Source organism: Lampris incognitus, chromosome 14 (genome assembly GCF_029633865.1).
Source record: "Lampris incognitus isolate fLamInc1 chromosome 14, fLamInc1.hap2, whole genome shotgun sequence".
In the NCBI taxonomy this organism is placed as follows: domain Eukaryota; kingdom Metazoa; phylum Chordata; class Actinopteri; order Lampriformes; family Lampridae; genus Lampris; species Lampris incognitus.
Window position 1 is genome coordinate 42,307,168 of NC_079224.1, and position 19,374 is coordinate 42,326,541.

At 45.2% G+C, this 19,374-nt stretch overlaps 1 protein-coding gene across 1 annotated transcript; it reads right to left on the reverse strand.

The window, feature by feature from the left end:
* Positions 1-291: 291 nt before the first annotated feature.
* LOC130123569 (coatomer subunit beta') lies at positions 292-18,321 on the reverse strand. The gene is made up of 22 exons (XM_056292780.1): positions 18,208-18,321; positions 17,427-17,564; positions 16,754-16,840; positions 14,860-14,986; positions 14,471-14,619; positions 14,118-14,264; positions 13,548-13,647; positions 13,301-13,443; positions 12,809-13,008; positions 12,486-12,596; positions 12,265-12,353; positions 11,373-11,479; positions 9,652-9,795; positions 5,267-5,397; positions 3,950-4,157; positions 3,481-3,591; positions 2,910-3,124; positions 2,613-2,751; positions 2,250-2,387; positions 1,943-2,020; positions 1,549-1,719; positions 292-775 (listed from the first exon to the last, which is right to left on the reverse strand). Exons 1-22 carry the CDS (start codon positions 18,208-18,210, stop codon positions 680-682), a joined length of 2,832 nt encoding a protein of 943 aa, XP_056148755.1. The 5' UTR covers positions 18,211-18,321; the 3' UTR covers positions 292-679.
* Between the last annotated feature and the right edge of the window lie 1,053 nt (positions 18,322-19,374).

Here is a 19,374-nt window from a genome sequence, read left to right on the forward strand (position 1 = left end):
GGGGGGGGGTTATTTCTAGCTAACGCAGAATATATACAGCCATTGAAAGAATGAGGCGTAACCCCAAGCATAACCCGACACATAACAAATATTAAAAATAAATAAATAAAGTCGAATATGCAAGATGAACACCAAGGGCCGGCTACCTGAGGGGATTTTAGCCAATGCACAACATGGCAAACACTGACCCATGGACATAAATAGAGCTTATATGTGAAGTCATACACGGAAACTGGATAACGGACAGTACCGATGTGCAGCCAACAGAATGCAACACAGAAAACTCGGCACTCGAAAGTGAATATATACAGCAACTGCAGTTTAATTCACTAAATGAACAGTGATTTAGCTTTGTGGGCATTACAACATGAAAACTATATAGGTCAATGCACAGGCAGTTTGTGAAATTAAGGTCCTTGTTGAATGGATGAACCAACAATTGAAAGATAAAGAGTACAAAATTTAGAGTATGAAACAGACATTTGGTTTTCCTTCTGTGAAAAAGAAAATCATTATCATTATCTACTCAAACCCTTTCGCTTCTGGGGAGATGACATCATCACGTATCTTTAAGTACAAATAAAAAAAAAAAAAAAGGGGGAAATCGGGGTTTGGTCTCATTTAATTAAATAAATTCTGGCGAGCATCGTGAATCACGCAGACGGGTCGGACGCGAATCTCAGTCGTCTAGGAAGTCGTCGTCGAGGTTGACATCTGAGGTGTCGATGTCTTCTAGCTCCATGTTGTCCAGGTCCACCTCCAGGTCTTCCAGAGACTGAGAGAGAGAATGATACGGAGATGGGCGAAAACTTTAAGCCTTCAAAACTTTTCGATGCAACTACACTTTCTATTACTACTGATAAACTAATATTTACACAGTGCACTTTCTAGAGGGACGATCATGTAAGGTGATGGGAACCGGATGGGAACAGGAACATGTTGAAAAGATTTCTTTTCTTCTAACACAGAGTTCCCACAAAGCAATTTTACGTTGATTAAATGTCTAAAAGATGTCTAAATGTTATGCTACATTTGGCTGAAAAGTGAAAGTCTAGTAGCTGTCTAACTCCCTTAGCGAAAAAGCCACCACTAAACCAAACACAATTACAAGTATTCCAGCACAATATAAGGACTTGTGTTGTGTATCTTAGACGGTTAAAGAGGTTTTGCTGATACATAACTATGTAATAATTGATTAAACTGGTCTAAAAGTGGGCTATAGCTGATATATATAACTAGATGAGAGCCAACATGTAGCTGCCATATTGAAATCAGGTGTAGTGCTCAGAGGGCTGTTATTCATGACAGACAAGATTTCCAGCCGTTTTGAATATTTGTTTTCAGGGAGGTACAAAAAGACAAGGGATCACAACAAGCTAACATGCAGATGAGGCTGGAAGCAGACAACAGTCATGTGACCAACAAGCTTCCATTCTGTTAAGCAAAAAAACCTGCTGCATAATACTCACATGATGGTAAATACTCTTTACTGTTATCACGATCAAAAGAAAATCAAATGAATAAAAAAAAAAGAGGGTGGTGTCCTACCCTATCCTGTGACGAGACAGGGACTTCCTCCTCTTTCTGCTCCTCTTGTGTAGCAGGAGTGTCTTCGGGTTCAGGCTGTGATATCGCCGCTACGATGGGGGAAACCACTGCCGCAGCCATGGACGCTATCAGATCTGCTGCTGAGGTAGACTCCTCGGTCTCCTCTGACTCCTGGAGAGACATGATGGGAAGGTGGGGGAGTTTAAATATTAAAATTGATTTTGGTTTTTTTCCCAGCGTGCATTTTTTTTTACACTTTTGAAAAAGAAAAAAAAACATCCTGGTGACAGCTTGGACAGTATGTGGTTGGTGAGAGTCACGTTGGGATGTTTTTTTCAGGTCTCTGAAGAAAACTGAGTGAGATAAAATGAATTTGTTTACTGTGTAGACGGACCTTTGCGACAGGAACAGGTAAGGTTTCTTTGGGCTCATATCCCTGGGCCTCCTCTAGAATATTCCTGTCTTCATTGGGCTGGAGGGGAAAAAAAAAGACACAAGGCTGAGTTTGCAAAGACACAATAGAACTGACTGAGACAGGACTGGAAAAGCAAATACATGTTGCCTTGAACCGCAGGTATTATGAGCCCCTATTTCACAAGAGAACCACGACGTGCATCAGTGGTTGTGATAAAAAAAACTTTTTTAAATCCGCTTAAGAAAAAAAGATTTTTCTCTCCAACTTTTGAAACCCAACCACTCACCATGACAAGTGGATAGTCTCTGGCGGGCCTGGAGTCGCCCAGGCAGGTCTCTCTGAGGAAATGCTCGGCTAAGAAGGCCTCTCTAAGCCCAGGGAACAGGTTCTCATACTCTGTGGGGTCTGCCAGGGATTCAGCCGCCTTCGTGTAACATAAAAATCACACGTTTCACATACAGTCAACATGCATAATCAACAAACAGCCAAAAAAGTAATAAATACGTTCTTTACCTCGACCCTTGCTAGTTCGCTTTAATACTTAGTTTGGACAAAATATTCTCAACTAGCCCGATGCTAGATGTTCTTCCAAAGTTAAATTTGAAGGATTTTGGATACAGCCAGTGATATTGCTCAAAGTGTGGCTGACCTTCTGGTTGACTTTAGCAAGGCTCTCTCTCCACAGTTTGACTACACGGGACACCTGGCTGGGCAGGTAGGTGCGAGCTAGGAAGGCAGCCTCTGGAAGTCGGTTTGTCCTGATCAGCAGCTCCAGACACTGGTCCAGTCTTGGAAGGAGAAGTAATAAAACAGTTAAAATGGTCACAGATATTCAAAACAATCAAAATTGAGTAGAGATAATATTCACAGATTAATCCGGCCCGATCCCATTTGGAGCCACCAATTTCAAACCCCTTCACTCCCCCTCCTCCTCTTCGGTACTCACTTCCCCTGCAGGAAATAGGTCATGAAAGCCACGTTGTTCTTCCCGTCCCTCTCCGCGCCCTCAGCCAGCTTGCTCACCATGGCGCCGTTGCCCGAGGCTGTGGCAAGGAGGAGCAGGCCGCCATAGTCCTGGGCGTGGTGAAGACACTCCTGGGCCAGGCCGAACTGGCACTTGCTGATGGCTAACTCTGCCAGCTGCTTCCACTTCTGCTCCGACTGAAGAGGGGGAGAACGGTTAAAGACGAGCTGCTCAGAGAGTCAGATTAGTGGTGCCAGACCATGGCCCCAACACAAAGAGAGCTTGGTGAGTAAAACCCTTTGCAGTTTGACTGGTCATGATTACAGAGATGGAAAGGAAAATAGTGACTAGAGCTCGCCTGGGAATTAAATCCATCTGAGAGGCCATCTTTAGACATGTTCATGCAAATACAAAGGCTAATCTCTTTAAAATTTCATTATTAATCAGAGTTTAAATTTGGAGTAAGCACACATGTCCTGGTCATTATGCCTTTCAGGAGTGTGAGCGTTCCTTTCTGTCCCTGCTGAAGATTTGGAGGAGGGGTAGATCTTACCTCTGCCTCCACAGCCAGCTGGTAGGCTATCTTCAGCTCCCCCAGCTGCAAGGCCAGCTCAAACCTGTGCTCTGGGTCTGTGGATACGGCCAAGGCCTGTTGCTTGAAACCCTGCAGGGACAAAGCAACATGTAACATCAGTGTAGCCCAAAAAAAATCAAAGTGCATGTCCCCTTTTTGTGCACCATCAAAGTATCCTGAGATCCTAAAGTTCAGACTTCTCCCAAAATGGGAACTAAACCTCCATGATAATGTATTGAGAAAATATCAACTTGTAAACCTCAGGAATGGTCTCATCACCCGCATAGCAATAAGAATGGGTCCTGATACCAGACAACAGAATCCTTACACCACATTTATTCCCATTACTAAAACATCAATTACACTGAATGATTGCTATCCAAACACAAAAGGGAGTCTGGGCTGCTACTGAACAGCAAAACCAAGAACAGATGTGTGAGCCCCTTACCTGCTTCTCCAAGAAATGGGCCACCCTGGTCCTCTGCTCTTTGGGGATTGTGGGTAGGACCTTGTCGGCCATTGCGAAGTCCCTCCTCATTACAGCGGTCTGGTACTCCAGAACAGAGACCAGCAGAGAGTAGCTGACGATGTTGAGCTCCTTGTCTCCCAGATAGAGACGGTCATCTTTTGGGATGTAACCCAGAAGGTACATGGTCCTGCAATGGAGGACATGAAACAGTGGTAAGAGAGACAGCTTTTCTTTTCTTTTCTCCCCAATTGTACTTGACCAATTACCCTATTCTCCGAGTCATCCCAGTTGCTGCTCCATCCCCCCTGCTGAGCTGGGGAGGGCTGCAGACTACCACACGCCTCCTCTGATACATGTGGTGTCGCCAGAAGCTTCTTTCACCTGACAATAAGGAGTTTCGCCAGGGGGACGTAGCGCGTGGGAGGATCACGCTATTCCCCCCAGTTCCCCCTTCCCCCTGAACAGGCGCCCCGACTGACCAGAGGAGGTGCTAGTGCAGCGACAAGGACACATACCCACATCCGGTTTCCCGCCCGCAAACACAGGCAATTGTGTCTGTAGGGACGCCCGACCAAGCCGGAGATAACAGAGGGATTCGACCCGGCGATCCCCATGTTGGACGTCCGACCAAGCCGGAAGTAACATGAGGATTCAAACCAGTGATCGCCATGTTGGTAGGCAACGGAGTAGACCACTACGCTACCGGGAAGCCCTGAGAGACAGCTTTTCTGAAGCAAAGGCAGAGAGAGAGACTCCTATGTATTTAAGTATGATATTTTTTGTAGCATACTATGGGACTTGTCGATATCTGGACTGATGGACACTAGACAAACGTCATCCACTGCAATCTGATGTTTATGGGGTTTATTCAACCACACATTATTTAGATGACAGTGTTAACTGGATTTCTTGTGTAATACAACTCCATTGATTCCTTTTTAAAAAAAAAGAAAAGAAAAAGATTTGTATGGAAAAATGAAAAAATGCATCCATTCATCAAACAGGAAAATCTGCCAAAAACATCTCAACTGGACAAACTAGACCTCTAACCTTGCATTGAAAAAGTATATCAGAACTGAAAACACAATAACCAACTCTGAATCCACTGAGCCTGTATTTGTGCAAACAGTACCTTGTTCAATTTCGATTTAATCTCCCTTCTTTGGGAAAAAAATGTAAATAAATTCTTCAACAACTAGAAAACTGAGGTAAAAAGCAAGAAAGAAAAAAAGATCAGATTACCAGGCCAACTACTGCCTTCCTTAATTTTGCACCAGGTCTCTTACTCGGCCCTACCTGTCAAGGTGAGCGATGGTGACGATCTCTCCTCCTACAAAATAGTTGAGTCTATTGACAGAGCTGGTGTAGATGAAACAGTCTCCAACCCACAGTCCAGTCTTCACAATCTCCTGAATCTCACCCTGGACCTGGGGAGACACATCGTGGATGGGAGGGTGACACTGTTGTTCCACAGAAAACCCATTTTTTACCCCATCTGCCAAGTTGGTTCAGTACCAGTCGATTTGGACCTTCTGGGTTAGTAATTACTAAGTACCAGTATGCGGCGCAATGTACCTACGGGTCTGCCTAAGGCTGGAGATATGCTTGCTTTTTAACCACACGTTCACGTAGACAACCAGCTGCATCGTAGACAGAATTATTCACATACTTGCCTATATGGAAGATTTACTGGAAGATTCCACTCGAGAACTCAGGATATTAAAAGAATTTCTAGATTTGCATGATATAAACCAGACATGTGCAACTGGCGGCCCGCGGGCTGCATTCGACCCCCGTCCTCACTCAGTATGGTCCGCGGGTCAATTTCCAAATATCAATAAATTGTTGTTTTCACAGGCGTTGGAAGCAAGCGGGCCATTTGACCACATTTGAAGCGGATCCCAATTGTAATTATACTGTCCACTGATAGAGGGCGCTCCCTCGAAACACAAGAGGCCTGTAGCCAAGCAACTGTTTGCATATGGTCGTGTCTTGGTCTCGGTGGCCCTCTTCCACAATGACACGCGACGAGGAAAGACATGCGTGGCAAAAAAAAGAAAACTTGACCTAGAGAACCATGTCTTCCAGGCAAGATGGGAAACAGAATGTCTCTTCACGGAATTCAGAGGCAAACCTATGTGCTTAGTGTGCCTGGAAACAAAATCAGCCATGAGGAATTTCAACTTGAGTCACCACTACAATACCACACACAAAGACAAATATGGCATGTACACCGGAGGTGCCAGAGTCGCTATCATCGCTGACCTCAAAGGAAAAATACACCGACAGCAAGCAGAGCCTTTTTACCAAAGCCACGTCTACACAGGGGCGGCACGGTGGCGCAGTGGTTAGCGCGGTCGCCTCACAGTAAGAAGGTCCTGGGTTTGAGCCCTGGGGTAGTCCAACTTTGGGGGTCGTCCTGGGTCGTCCTGTGTGGAGTTTGCATGTTCTCCCTGTGTCTGCGTGGGTTTCCGCCGGGGACTCCGGTTTCCTCCCACAGTCCAAAGACATGTAGGTCAAGTGAATCGTCGATACTAAATTGTCCCTAGGTATGAATGTGTATGGGTGTGGGTGTCAGCCCTGTGTTGACAGTCTGGCAGCCTGTCCAGGGTGTCTCCTTGCCTGCCGCCCAATGACTGCTGGGATAGGCTCCAGCATCCCCACAACCCTGAGAGCAGGATAAGCGGTTCGGAAAATGGATGGATGGACGTCTACACAGGAGTCCTCTCTCAAGACGTCTTATGCCGTTTCCCTTGAGCTTGCTAAGGGAAACAGCATAAGACGCCCTTGTCAGATGATCAAACAGTAAAGCTATGTGCAGCAGAGAAGGCTAAAGCTTTTGGAGATGATAACATGGCCATGAACTTTGAAACGGTCTCTCTGCCCCGTCGTACAGTGACGCAAAGAATTTTTGACATTCAAAATCACGTCGAGGGAAAGCTAAAACAAGTCATACATGACTGCAAGTACTTCTCCTTAGTGTTGGATGAGAGTATAGATGTGATGGATGTTAGCCAGCTTCTCACTTACACAAGAGCCACTGACAGTTCATTTGAAGTGCATGAGGAGTTATTGAAATAAGTGTCTTTGCATGACACTGCCAAGGGCAAGGATGTTTTCAACACCATTAAAAGTGTTGTGAGCATGGGGGCTTTGACAAGCTTTCAACTGATGGCGAACCATCAATGTGAGGAAGACACTGGATTCGCCAGGCTCCTCCAACAGAGCGGCATTGACTGTCCAATATTGCACTGCATCCTACATCAGGTGGGTAACGTTATTGCTGGCTAACTAATAATATATGGTTATGAATGTGGGCTTTCTTTGTGAAAATGTTTATCACAGACTAAATCCTATTTCATTCTGATCTTACAGGAGGCCCTCTGTGCCAAGACAATGAACTTCAGTCGTGGATTTAGTTACCAAGGTTACCATTCTCATTCAAGGAGGGAACAGGTCTCTCAATCATAGGTAGTTTGCAGCCTTTTTGGATGAAGTGAGTGCTTATGGGGATTTACAGATGCACACTGAAACCAGATGGATGAACCGCGGGACGTGCTTGGAGAGGTTTTTTGCGATGCGCACTGAAATCCCAGTGTTCTTGGAGGACAGCATTAGATGTGATACAAGTGCTTACGGCAGTAAAGCCAGGGATACACATTTTCTCTGCAACGTGGCCTTCATTGAGACTATTACCTCGCGTCTTAATCACCTTAATATGCAGTTGCAGGGAAGAGGCAAAACTGTGTCGGATCTCTATGCACACACGAACACATTTAAGCATAAATTAGCCCTGTTCAAAGACGGCTTTTCATCCAACCATCCAAATTTGGCACACTTTCCCGCCTGTGAAGAGATGCGCAAAGATGTCCCCGCATGTGAGGAAACATTTCTCAGGTACAGAGCAGATGTAGAAACACTGCAGCAGCGGTTCAAGGAACGCTTTCAAGATTTCCACACCATGCAGCTGCGGATTGCGTTATTCGCTGGCCCCCCTTCTCTGCTGCTGTCAGTGAGAAACCCCCAGAGTTGCAGCTTGAACTTTGCAAACTACATCAGACCCCTTCTTTCAAGCAAAGTACAATGAGAGAGGAATTTCATTTTGGAGACAACTACCCGAGTCCCGCTTTCCACTCCTCAAGAGATTTGGCACTCTCAATGGCCAGCATGTTTGGGAGCACTTACATCTGCGAGAGCAGCTTCTCAACGATGAAGCACATCAAGTCAAAAGAGAGAAACGGGCTGACAGATGAAACTCCGTTCTAGCTCATGCAGATTGGATGCACCAACACTGACATTAAGTCTACTGTGCGCCAGTAGAAGAGGCCACAAGTATCTCAATAAGACATAACTTTACACTGATCCACCTGTGGGTGAGTTCCACTGGCTTCATCAGTGTATGAATGTATGTGTGAATGTGAGGCATACATTGTAAAAAAGTGCTTTGAGTGGTCAATAGACTAGAAAAGTGCCATATAAAATGCAGCCCATTTACCATTTTGAGCTAAATGCATGTTCATTTGAAACATGTCATGGAATGGGAGGGCAGAGTAGAAATGCACTACAAACACTAATATTAGTTTATTTATTATTTATTTATTTTGACCCCCCTCCCCCTTTGTCCCCAATTGTATCTGTCCAATTACCCCACTCTTCCCAGCCGTCCCAGTCGCTGCTCCACCCCCTCTGTCGATCCGGGGAGGGCTGCAGACCACCACATGCCTCCTCTGATACATGTGGAGTCGCCAGCCGCTTCTTTTCACCTGACAGTGAGGAGTTTCACCAGGGGGACGTAGCACGTGGGAGGATCACACTATTCCCCCCAGTTCCCCCTGCTCCCCGAACACGCACCCCGACCGGCCAGAGGAGGCGCTAGTGCAGCGACCAGGACACATACCCACATCCGGCTTCCCACCCGAAAACACGGCCAATTGTGTCTGTAGGGACGCCCGACCAAGCCGGAGGTAAAACGGGGATTTGAACCAGCGATCCCCGTGTTGGTAGGCAATGGAATAGACCGCCATGCTACCCGGACGCTCACATTAATATTAGCTGTTGCACTTAGTGCGAATGTTAACTTTTGTACCATTATTGAATAATTTTTGAGACCCACATTGTATTGAAATAACGGTATATCACTCAGGAATGTGGACATTTTGTGTCTGTGTCAAGCTCATTAAATAGAAATATTGGTACAATAAACTTTGATTACTGGTATATATTTTATTCTTGTCATTAAATTAGTAGCTATAATTGGTTAATTGAGTGATGGGGTTACAGTATCCCACTGGTGGAAGTGCAAAGTCACAATGTGGTCCTCTGGTAGTGAGGATAACATTTTTGAGGCCCTCACCCTCATTAAAGCTGGCCATCCCTGATGTTAACAATAAACTTGACGCCACTAAAGGACATTACTATTTTGTTAATTCTGAGATCACGGCACAAAAAGTGACAGCGGCACCATCGTAGATGGTATGTAAGGCCCTTAAATCAAGCACGTTGTTACTAACTTTGGACCACAAGGTGAGAAATAGCAAGTTTGGTATCATCCCCTATCAGCGAACATCTATTCTCTGAAATTCTGCTGCTATTACAACATTAACAAAATCAGCAGACCGAATCATATTTTTGGAGTAATGCAAGTATTTAAGACACATACACATGCAGCCGTCCATACGTACCTCAAAGGCATCCTCAATGCCGTCCTCTGTGACTCCTTCGTTGGACTCCTGGGAGGAAGCAACCTTGTCAGCCAGGTAGCGCAAGATGAAGAAGGACTCTTCTGTGGCAATACAAACCAGCTCCCCAGAGTCTGACCAGAAAATCTGCACAAAGAAAAGGACCGACAATGAACGCCAATGTCAGCTAGGCAAGCACTGAGGCTATTAGTCGTTTAATCGATTATGATTTTGGTAATCGAATTACCATTTTAGTTATTTATGTAGTAAAATCGTCATATGTAGTACAAATGCCAAACGTTTGCTGGATACAGCTTTACTATATCCCACTTTATCTAACATGGTTTACTTTCCCAAAGTAAACGATGGTTTTCGGCGACATGTTTTAGCCTGTGTGTGTGTGTGTGTGTGTGTATGTGGCTGTGACGTTACAATCTGCGCTGTGTGCGTGATGTGAACCATCATGCGGCACATGCATGTAAAGGCTGTGACACACCAGGCCGTCGATGATATGTGGCCCTAGTTTTTGCGGCGTCCCATGCCGTTGGCACTAGTCGGACCCCTGTCGGCAGCTTTTCGGCCGATTCGGCATGTTGAATCGGCGGCAGAGCCCGTTGGTGAGAGAGATCACTCCGATTGGCTGTTCAGCTTAGCGAAATAGTGCACGAGGAGAGAAATGGAAGTTACGAAAGCAAGCAAGCGACAAAGTGAAGAGGCCACACACAGAAGGCTCTGATCAGGATAGAGCTGAGCGACATTTTTAAAATCGGAGGTCTCGACACAGGTTCGGGAAAGCCCCTTGAGCCTGTCGCTGTAGTATCCATGATTTCACCTATTTAGTGCGATTTCTCCTCATTTTTCGCCTCTGCCTCTTCCTTTCTTCTTCCACAACCAAAAGACCAAGGGCTGACAACGCCAGTGCCATTTGCAACTTTTTATCAGACGTATTCTCGATTAGAAGTAGCTATACTATGACAGCATCTGCCACCTGCTGGTATGGAGAGTTACTGCCTCTCACGCAGGCGCAGAACGTACATGCTAGGTGGCCGTTGGCTGTAGTCTTTACGGTGTGTTTGAGTGCTACTTTTTGGCCCAGACGCAGGCGACGTAACAGTCGGCCCTTGTCGCCGCTAGTTCTCTGATGTCGGTTTGGTGTGTCTGGGCCCTAAATTTGACCAACACAGAATCAGATATATCTGAGACTGACCGGCCAGTCACCGGTCATGGCCGATTGAGCTGAAAATTGGCCGTTTCCGGTCACTGGCCGAGCCATCGGTGCATCTCTAATGGTTAGGAGAAACGCACAACATACAATGAATACTTTAGGGGCTTTTTTTTTTTTGGCTGTTGGTCAGACGAAGTACACAATTTGAAGACATCACTTTGAGTTCTGAGAACTGGGATGAGTAATTTTCTTTTTACTTTTTATTGACTAAATTATCAGTTTTTCATTAAAAAAAAAACAACCCAAGAAATAAGCTGATAATGAAAACAATATTAGTTGAAGCCCTAATAGATAACAATAGGTGGTTTCATAAAAGCTTACATAATATAGACTACCTCTAGAGCAGAGGCACATATTGAAAAGCAATGACAAAGTTAAGGCCTTGGCTAAAATTAGTTTACCTGACTAATATTGCAAAGCATTACGATAAGGTCTGAATATTTTCCAATATTGAGAATAAGGTTGTTTAAAAAAAAAGAGAAAAAAAGGACAGTCTCACGTGTTTTGGCTGGATCTCAATGCGGCGGATTAGTTCTGTGTTTTCCCAGTCATAAAAAGCCAGGCCATTTACTGATCTCACTCCGAGCAGGAAGCCTCCATAAATACCTGCAGAAGAGCAATAACACATGATGCCGTCATGTAAAACTAGACGCAGCTTTATCCGATCCCAGGTGAAACTCAATGGTAAGCACCAGCCTCCATCACAAAAATACTTTGTAACTACGCTCCACTCTTCTCCATACCTTCAGCCTCCACCACAACAATACTTTGTAACTACGCTCCACTCTTCTCCATACCTTCAGCCTCCACCACAACAATACTTTGTAACAACACTGCCGTCTTCTCCATACCTTCAGCCTCCATCACGACAATACTTTGTAACTACGCTCCACTCTTCTCTATACCTTCAGCCTCCATCACAACAATACTTTGTAACAACACTGCCGTCTTCTCCATACCTTCAGCCTCCATCACAACAATACTTTGTAACTATGCTCCACTCTTCTCTATACCTTCAGCCTCCATCACGACAATACTTTGTAACAACACTGCTCTCTTCTCCATACCCTCAGCCTCCATCACGACAATACTTTGTAACAACACTGCCCTCTTCTCCATACCTTCAGCCTCCATCACAACAGTACTTTGTAACAACACTGCCCTCTTCTCCAAACCTTCAGCCTCCATCACAACAATACTTTGTAACAACACTGCCCTCTTCTCCATACCCTCAGCCTCCATCACGACAATACTTTGTAACAACACTGCCCTCTTCTCCATACCTTCAGCCTCCATCACAACAATACTTTGTAACAACACTGCCCTCTTCTCCATACCTTCAGCCTCCATCACAACAATACTTTGTAACAACACTGCCCTCTTCTCCATACCTTCAGCACCAAAGTCTGGCTTGAAAGATTTCTTTTCTTTGAAGTTCTTGAAGATCTTGACGATACTATTGCTTTCCCTTATGGCGTACCTGTGACAAAAAAGAAAACATGTTCCAACAGTAAAACAAACTGTATGGACAAAAAGCAGAAGGTCTCGATGGCTGCTGAACCTCTGTGAAGACAAAAAAAGCGTGCTCTTCTGAATATATGTGCATACATACTCAGAGGAATCGTGTGCCCAGACAAACTCCTGTGCTGAGCCAAAACTCTTGTTCCTCAACGCCATGGCAGTATAGATGATGTACTCTCCATCTCCACACACCACCACAAATCTAGAGCAGAGATACACATAAATGCAACTAAGCTACAAGGATGCTATAGCAGAGGTCTTAACTCTGTACTCACCACACATCTGACAAAACAACACCAAAACAGGTGGAGTATATGGCTATGAACCTTAAGACTGCTGTTGGTCTAACAAGCTGAGATGTGCAAGTCTGTGAGTGTGTACTTGCTTCCATTGTGTGTATGTATGTGAGATTACCTTCCGTTCGGGTTGTGCTGGATGGTTTGGGGGTAGATCTCACAGCTGCCCATGTCTTTGACTGCTAGCGGCAGCCTCTCTCCATCCTTGATCTCTGCGTCCCCCATAGCCTTCAAGTTGGCCTGCTGCACCTCGCTGTGCTTGGCCCAGATGATCTTGCCATTAGTGTCCATGGACATCGCTGGCTCCTCCCGACCAAGCTGCACAGCAGGGGGGAAACGGGGGGGATATTAGTGTAAGGACATACGATAAGGGAGAAAAGCAAGTGTAAAAATTTAAAATGGGGATTTGTGCATAATCTTAACACTGAAAATATTGATTATAATTCTTACCCTTATCAGTCGTGACATATTTCTTTTCATAGCATGGGTGATTATTTTGTCATCGACAGATGAAAAGTAACATTACAATATAGGCCTGTGTGACTGGGCAGATTTCTAACAAGAAAATTAACACGTACAAAAAACTAACACTTTCAAATGCTTTACACACCTTGATAATGATGCTGCCTTCATCGTAGCCTAGCGCCACGTTGTTGGAGCCCCTAAGGCCACTAACACACCATACCCGCTCCATGCCATAGTTCAGTGTGCTCTCCAGACGGTAGGTGCTCGAGTGCCAAATACGTACAGTACCTACAAAGGGAGGATAAATTTGTGTGAATGTGTCACACAGAGAGAAAGATGGAGACAGGAATCGGTGGAGGAGGAAGAGATTTATGTAGCACGGTCTCCCCTACCATCCTCTGATCCTGTGATGATAATTGGCAGTTCTGGGTGGAAGCTGACACAAGAGACATTCTGGGCATGGCCTTCCAGAGTCTGGACACATGTCTTGTTCTGTAAGACAGAAAATTTGTATTATGGAGACCGTGAATTATAGGAACGGGAAACCAGCAGTACCTTCTTATATCATAACGTGTTTTCAAGAACTACCCATCACACCCTGGACAACTGAGGATGCTGTTTTTACATTTACATTTTTTTTAATCTTGACCAATCAGCAGCAGTAAAATAAGCAGCAAACCAGCGGGGTTTTTTTTTTTAGATAGAAGGTTTTATCTAGCTATGTAAATTATGCAGTTCTCCTTATGATGGCACATTGCCTGTGTTTTTTAATTCCCTTTGGTTATCAAAAGCATGCTGAAATACCAACGCAGACACAATACAACAGATTTTTGCTATAATTCCACATACAGTCAATGTTGTTTGACACAACTTCATGGGGGGAAAAAAATTTCTAACTGTGGGCGGGTTGCACCCTTGTTCACTTCCCTCACGGGACCCAAGTCAACTGATGGCTTTCTTACCTGGTAGTCCCAGATCTTGACCAGGCGGTCATCAGCCCCTGATATGAGGTAGGGCTTGTCGCCTCCACTGTAGTAGTCAATACAGTTGACTCCTTTCTCATGGCCCTCCAAAGTGAAGTTGGGGGAGGAGGAGCCCAGCTGCCATACCTGAAGCAGCACAGAGAACATGAAAGAGAGGTTAGGTGAAGGTGACATAATGCTGAAGAGGGAGACAGGAGATTTCTAACTGCAGATGTGAGAGAAACAGAGAACAAAGGAAAACCTACATCAACCCACAGCAATAATACTGACACTAGAAGTCCTTTTTGCACTGTCAGAGGATATTCTGAGGCAGGCAGCAATTTTTCCCCCACCTTGATGGTCCGGTCCAGGGAGGCGCTAGCAAACTGGTTGTTGTCTTTGGGGTTGATAACGATCTGCATGACGTAGTGAGTGTGACCCTCAAACACCTGGCTGCAAGTCCACTTCTTCTCCCAGTCCCACAGTTTGATCAACATATCATCTGGAAACACATGCGCAAAAATGATAAGGTTTAGTTACTGCTCCTAAACATTGTTGTCTGTACACAGATCAAGCAGAGAAATAGCTTCACCACCTCAGCATTGGATTTACTTGTCTATAGAAAACATTAATTTCTAGTGGTCTTACCAAACAGAGGCTATCTGCGAGGATACCACCACTACTGAACTTGACAATAATGGTGAGCAAAGATTCTCATGCTAGGATTTTCCTGCTAACATACCGCTGCTGGTGAGGATGTACGGTTGAGTGGGATGCACAGCGATGCAGCGGATGTAGTCAGAGTGGGCCTCGAACATGTGGACCCGCTCTAACGTATTGTAGTTGAACACACGAATTTGCATGTCATCCTGCGCAGATTGTGGGAAGGTGAAAGATTCATACATGAACAAATGAAGAAAAACAATTCAAATGATTTAATAGTCTGCCACTATTGTGACAACGTGAAGTCTGTCCTTAGAGCTCTTTAAAAGATGAAGTGAAAAGCCCCAAACTAAACACCATGTATCGCTGTGTTTGTGAACCTAACTAATGAGGCTTGTTTTTGAGCCTTGTACTAGCTGCATAAATAATTAGAAGAGTAGTTAATGAACATACTTTCATAACAACTGTGACAAATTAGTGCGTGTACACACAAATACTTTTGAAAAACTGTACATTAAGGTATACTGACTTTTTATTTTGGTCCCTTCCCTTCCCTTCCGATCCCAGTTGTACTTGGCCAATTACCCTATTTTCCGAGCCGTCCCAGTCACTGCCCCACCCCGTCTGCCGAGCTGGGGAGTGCTGCAGACCACCACATGCCTCCTCCGATACACGTGGAGTAGTCAGCCGCTCCTTTTCACACGACAGTGAGGAGTTTCACCAGGGGGACACAGCGAATGGGAGGATCACAATATTCGCCCCAGTTCCCCCTCCCCCCAAACAGGTGGCCCAACTGACCAGAGGAGGCACTACTGCAGCGACCAGGACACATACCAACATCCGACTTCCCACTCGCTGACACGGCCAATTGTGTCCATAAGGATGCTCGACCAAGCCGGAGGTAACCCGGGGATTCGAACCGGGGATCCGCATGTTGGCAGGCAACGGAACAGACCGCCACGCTACCCGGACGCCCAGTATACTGACATTTTAACAAGATTTTTCTCCCAAACCCGTTGTGCAATTCTCTGAAGTGATCAAAAGATAAAATGGAGAAATGAAACTCTGATCTTTTAAATTCCCATCAGGTTTATTGTTGTCCACTGTATTCAACTCTTCAATCTGGGATGGAAAGTCCTGAGGCACATTTCACCTCAGATAAGGTTTAAACTCATTTATCTCACTTGGGCTCACTTCCTTTTTATACATTTTTGGCAGAGGGGCAGTCAGTTTTAGCACAGATACCTAGTGTACCAACAAGAATAGCTAACAGCTGCACAGCTACTATATACAGCGACAGTTATGTCAAGTAAAAGAGCAAATGCAAAGCACTGAATTACATACTGACTGGTCTTTAATCTTACAATTATTAGTCTACTGAAACAAACAAAATACCTCTTGACAATATTATTTCAAAGAGAGGGAGCAAGCATATACTCATATGGTGTGAATTACTGCAATTCATAAGTCAAGTCAATTTTATTTGTATAGCCCAATATGTCACCTGGGCTACATAGGTCAACAGGGCTACATCACCACTACATACACTAGCAAAAATATTTTTGCATTGCCTGCAGCTTGCTGGTACAGAACCATGTTAGTTGATCTATTCCACTCCAACTGTTCCCTCAACACAGATCTAATTTGACAGTGCTGTGTGTCACTGACTATTCTGCCTTTTTCCTCTCGATGCTAGTGTGGTTGTGTTGCATTGTGCGAAATCATACTTCCTACTCTTTGATTAAGCGTGTCTATGCTGCTCTGTCAGCTTGGGTTGTGTCTTTTTGCTTTTGTTTTTAAACTGAGATTACTTGACTGCCTGCAAGCTCTGGAGGACACTACACTTTAAGCACAGTAAACCTGCCAACATAAACTCCAATTCTCTGAATCTGGCATAGCTGCATTAGTCACAACAGTATGGATAACAATTGTAGTGGGCTGAATCACAACACACAGAGCATCATTTAACTCACCGCTCCAGTGATCACCCAGTTCTTCCTTGCCACAAATTTAGAGGCTCTGACTGGGAGGTCACACACCTCAAATGTCTTGACCAGTGTCTGGGAGAAAAAAAAGACCATCACAAGTTATGGACAAGCCGCGGTACTAAGTTATTCATCGACACAAAGAAATGCCCCACCCTCAGATTTGTAGCAGTGTGTGTGTCTGTTTGCACATAGTGTGTGTGTCGTTTTGCATGTAGTGCGTGTGTCTGTTTGCATGTAGTGTGTGTGTCTGTTTGCATGTAGTGTGTGTGTGTGTTTGCAAATTCCAAATGCCATCATGAGCAGATGCATGCGTTCAGCGAAGAGCTCTCTCTCCAAACAATCCCGAGGGCGTATGCTTTACCATCACCCCCTATATCAGTGTTTCTCAACCCAGTCCTCAAGGACCCCCCCCTATCCTGCAGATTTTCATTGTAACCCTGCATAGGTAGCCCTGCTTGTACTTACTCGACCAATCATCTCGCAGCACTTAATTATGCAAGGTGTGCAACGTATGACAAAATTCATTGCTGATTGGTTGAATAACTACAAACAGGTACCTATGCAGGGTTGCAAAGAAAACATGCAGGATAGGGGGTCCTTGAGGACTGGGTTGAGAACCACTGCCCTATATAACTGATTCGGTCTTTTGTGGTGATACCTGCGTTTCGTGGTTCCACACACAGACACTGCCATTGTACAAACTAGCCAGCATCCATGGCTCGGTTGGATGAAGGTCCACACTCTTCACCCGATCTGACCTGGCTGTCAGCTTCCGTTTGATATCCAGCCTAAGAGGCTGTAAACAGCACAGAAAAATGCACGTTGTTGAGAAAACATTCATTCACTATGGACACAAGTTGCAGTTACTCAGACACGTTTAAAACGATGTCTTTTGTTAAGACGATGAGTGCTCAGTGGCAAAGGCTTTCGCATTCAAAAACGTTGAATAGTATACACTCGGTTTCACAGCGAGGGGCACAGACTTTAGGGTCTAATGTGGATTCGCCTTCATCGTGAAGCACCCTGTGCTTTTCACGTTACACACCAGTTCAAAGGGGGGTAAACAACTTGGGGTCGAGACTGCCAGCGTCACCTAGCAGTCTGGCAGGAGCAGCAGCCGTCCTGCCGATATAATAATAACATGGACCCGGTTTACATGGTTTGAGTATCTTTCCAACCACATGGCCCCTCCAACCTCATCTACTCGTCCCCAGACAACACTGTCGATAATACGTGTGAAGGTTATGGATAATCTGCGCGACCCCCCCCCCTACCCCACCCCACCTCCACAGGCCTCGGCTCCTATCAGACGAGGAAGACGGCTAATGCTAAGCTAACGTAGCGCACAGGGATGCGCCTTCACACGGTCGTTTAGAGAACCTCACCGGACGACATGTATGAAGGATGAAACTCTTTACAGACGCGCATTTTCTCCTTACCATGTCTTATCCCCGCGTTGCCACGACGACGTGAACGTACGGTGCGTAGCTGAGATCGGGGTCCGGGGTGTACGCGGACCGGCTGAACGCGCTGGACACTGACGTGGAACTTCCTCCGAGGCCGCTCTCGCGATAGTTGCGCAGCGGAGGCGGTGACGTCAGCCGCTCAGACCACGTCCACGTCCTCACCGAGAACTATTCGTCCACTGTTTCAGCAAGATATTATGAGCTCACCCTCTGCCTTGTCTTATTGGTCTGCCTTTGTTGGTGAAAAAATTGTTTGGGGAAAAATGTGGCTTTTACCTCATAAGTTCCTCTTGGCTAATAAAATAAAATAAACATCTTTCAAAGTTATTCGTAGTGTAGCGAATTCGGGGGACAACGCAACCACAGGTACTGCCGCGGCCGGGACGCGAACCCGTATCGCCCGCACCGCAGGAGACTTCGCTAACCGCTGGACTAAAGGGTCAGACCCGTTTCCTTTACAATAGATTGTATCCAACTAATCATTATTTGCAGACTTAAGAAGGACATTGATGTGAGTTGTTCTCTCTGTGGTTTGTTCAATGAAACCTGGGTTCATTTATTTTGGCCTTGCCCACACACTAAACAACCGTGGAGTAGGTTGTCTCGTTTGATTATTGATCATATTTACCCTCATTTCACCCTGAGTTGGAAAACTGTATTGTTTGGATATACTGAATTTGATAGGAACCTCGATTGTCAGTGTTATTTAATCAATCTGCTAATTATCCTAACATTTTATATTCACAGATCTAAATTCTCTAGCAAGAAACCTACTTTTCCCTGAGCTGTGTGCGTATAGCAAACAATATATTTCATCAATATCTGATAGTGAAAATAAAAAAGCTGTGAAAACATATAAGCACTTTATCATTTACATAATATTAAGTAAAGTATTGTAGCGAATTCGGGGGGGGGGGGGCAACGCAGAAACTGCCGCGGCCGGGAAGCGAACCCGTATCGCCCGCACCGCAGGACACATCGCTAACCGCTAGACTGTCTCCTGCGGTGCGGGCGATACGAGTTCGCGTCCCGGCCACGGCAGCTCCTGTGCTTGCGTTGTCCCCCGATTTCGCTACAATATGATCTCGCCTTTATTTATTTTCTGTTATTTTTATTTATTTTTTATAATTTGCTTTTCTC

Coding starts and splice junctions, on each gene's coding strand:
- LOC130123569 (XM_056292780.1), bottom strand. Junction 14,265..14,470: donor CCCTGGACCGGACCATCAAG/GTGGGGGAAAAA, acceptor GTGCTGCTTCAG/GTATGGCAGCTGGGCTCCTC. Junction 3,592..3,949: donor CCCATTTCTTGGAGAAGCAG/GTAAGGGGCTCA, acceptor TTGTCCCTGCAG/GGTTTCAAGCAACAGGCCTT.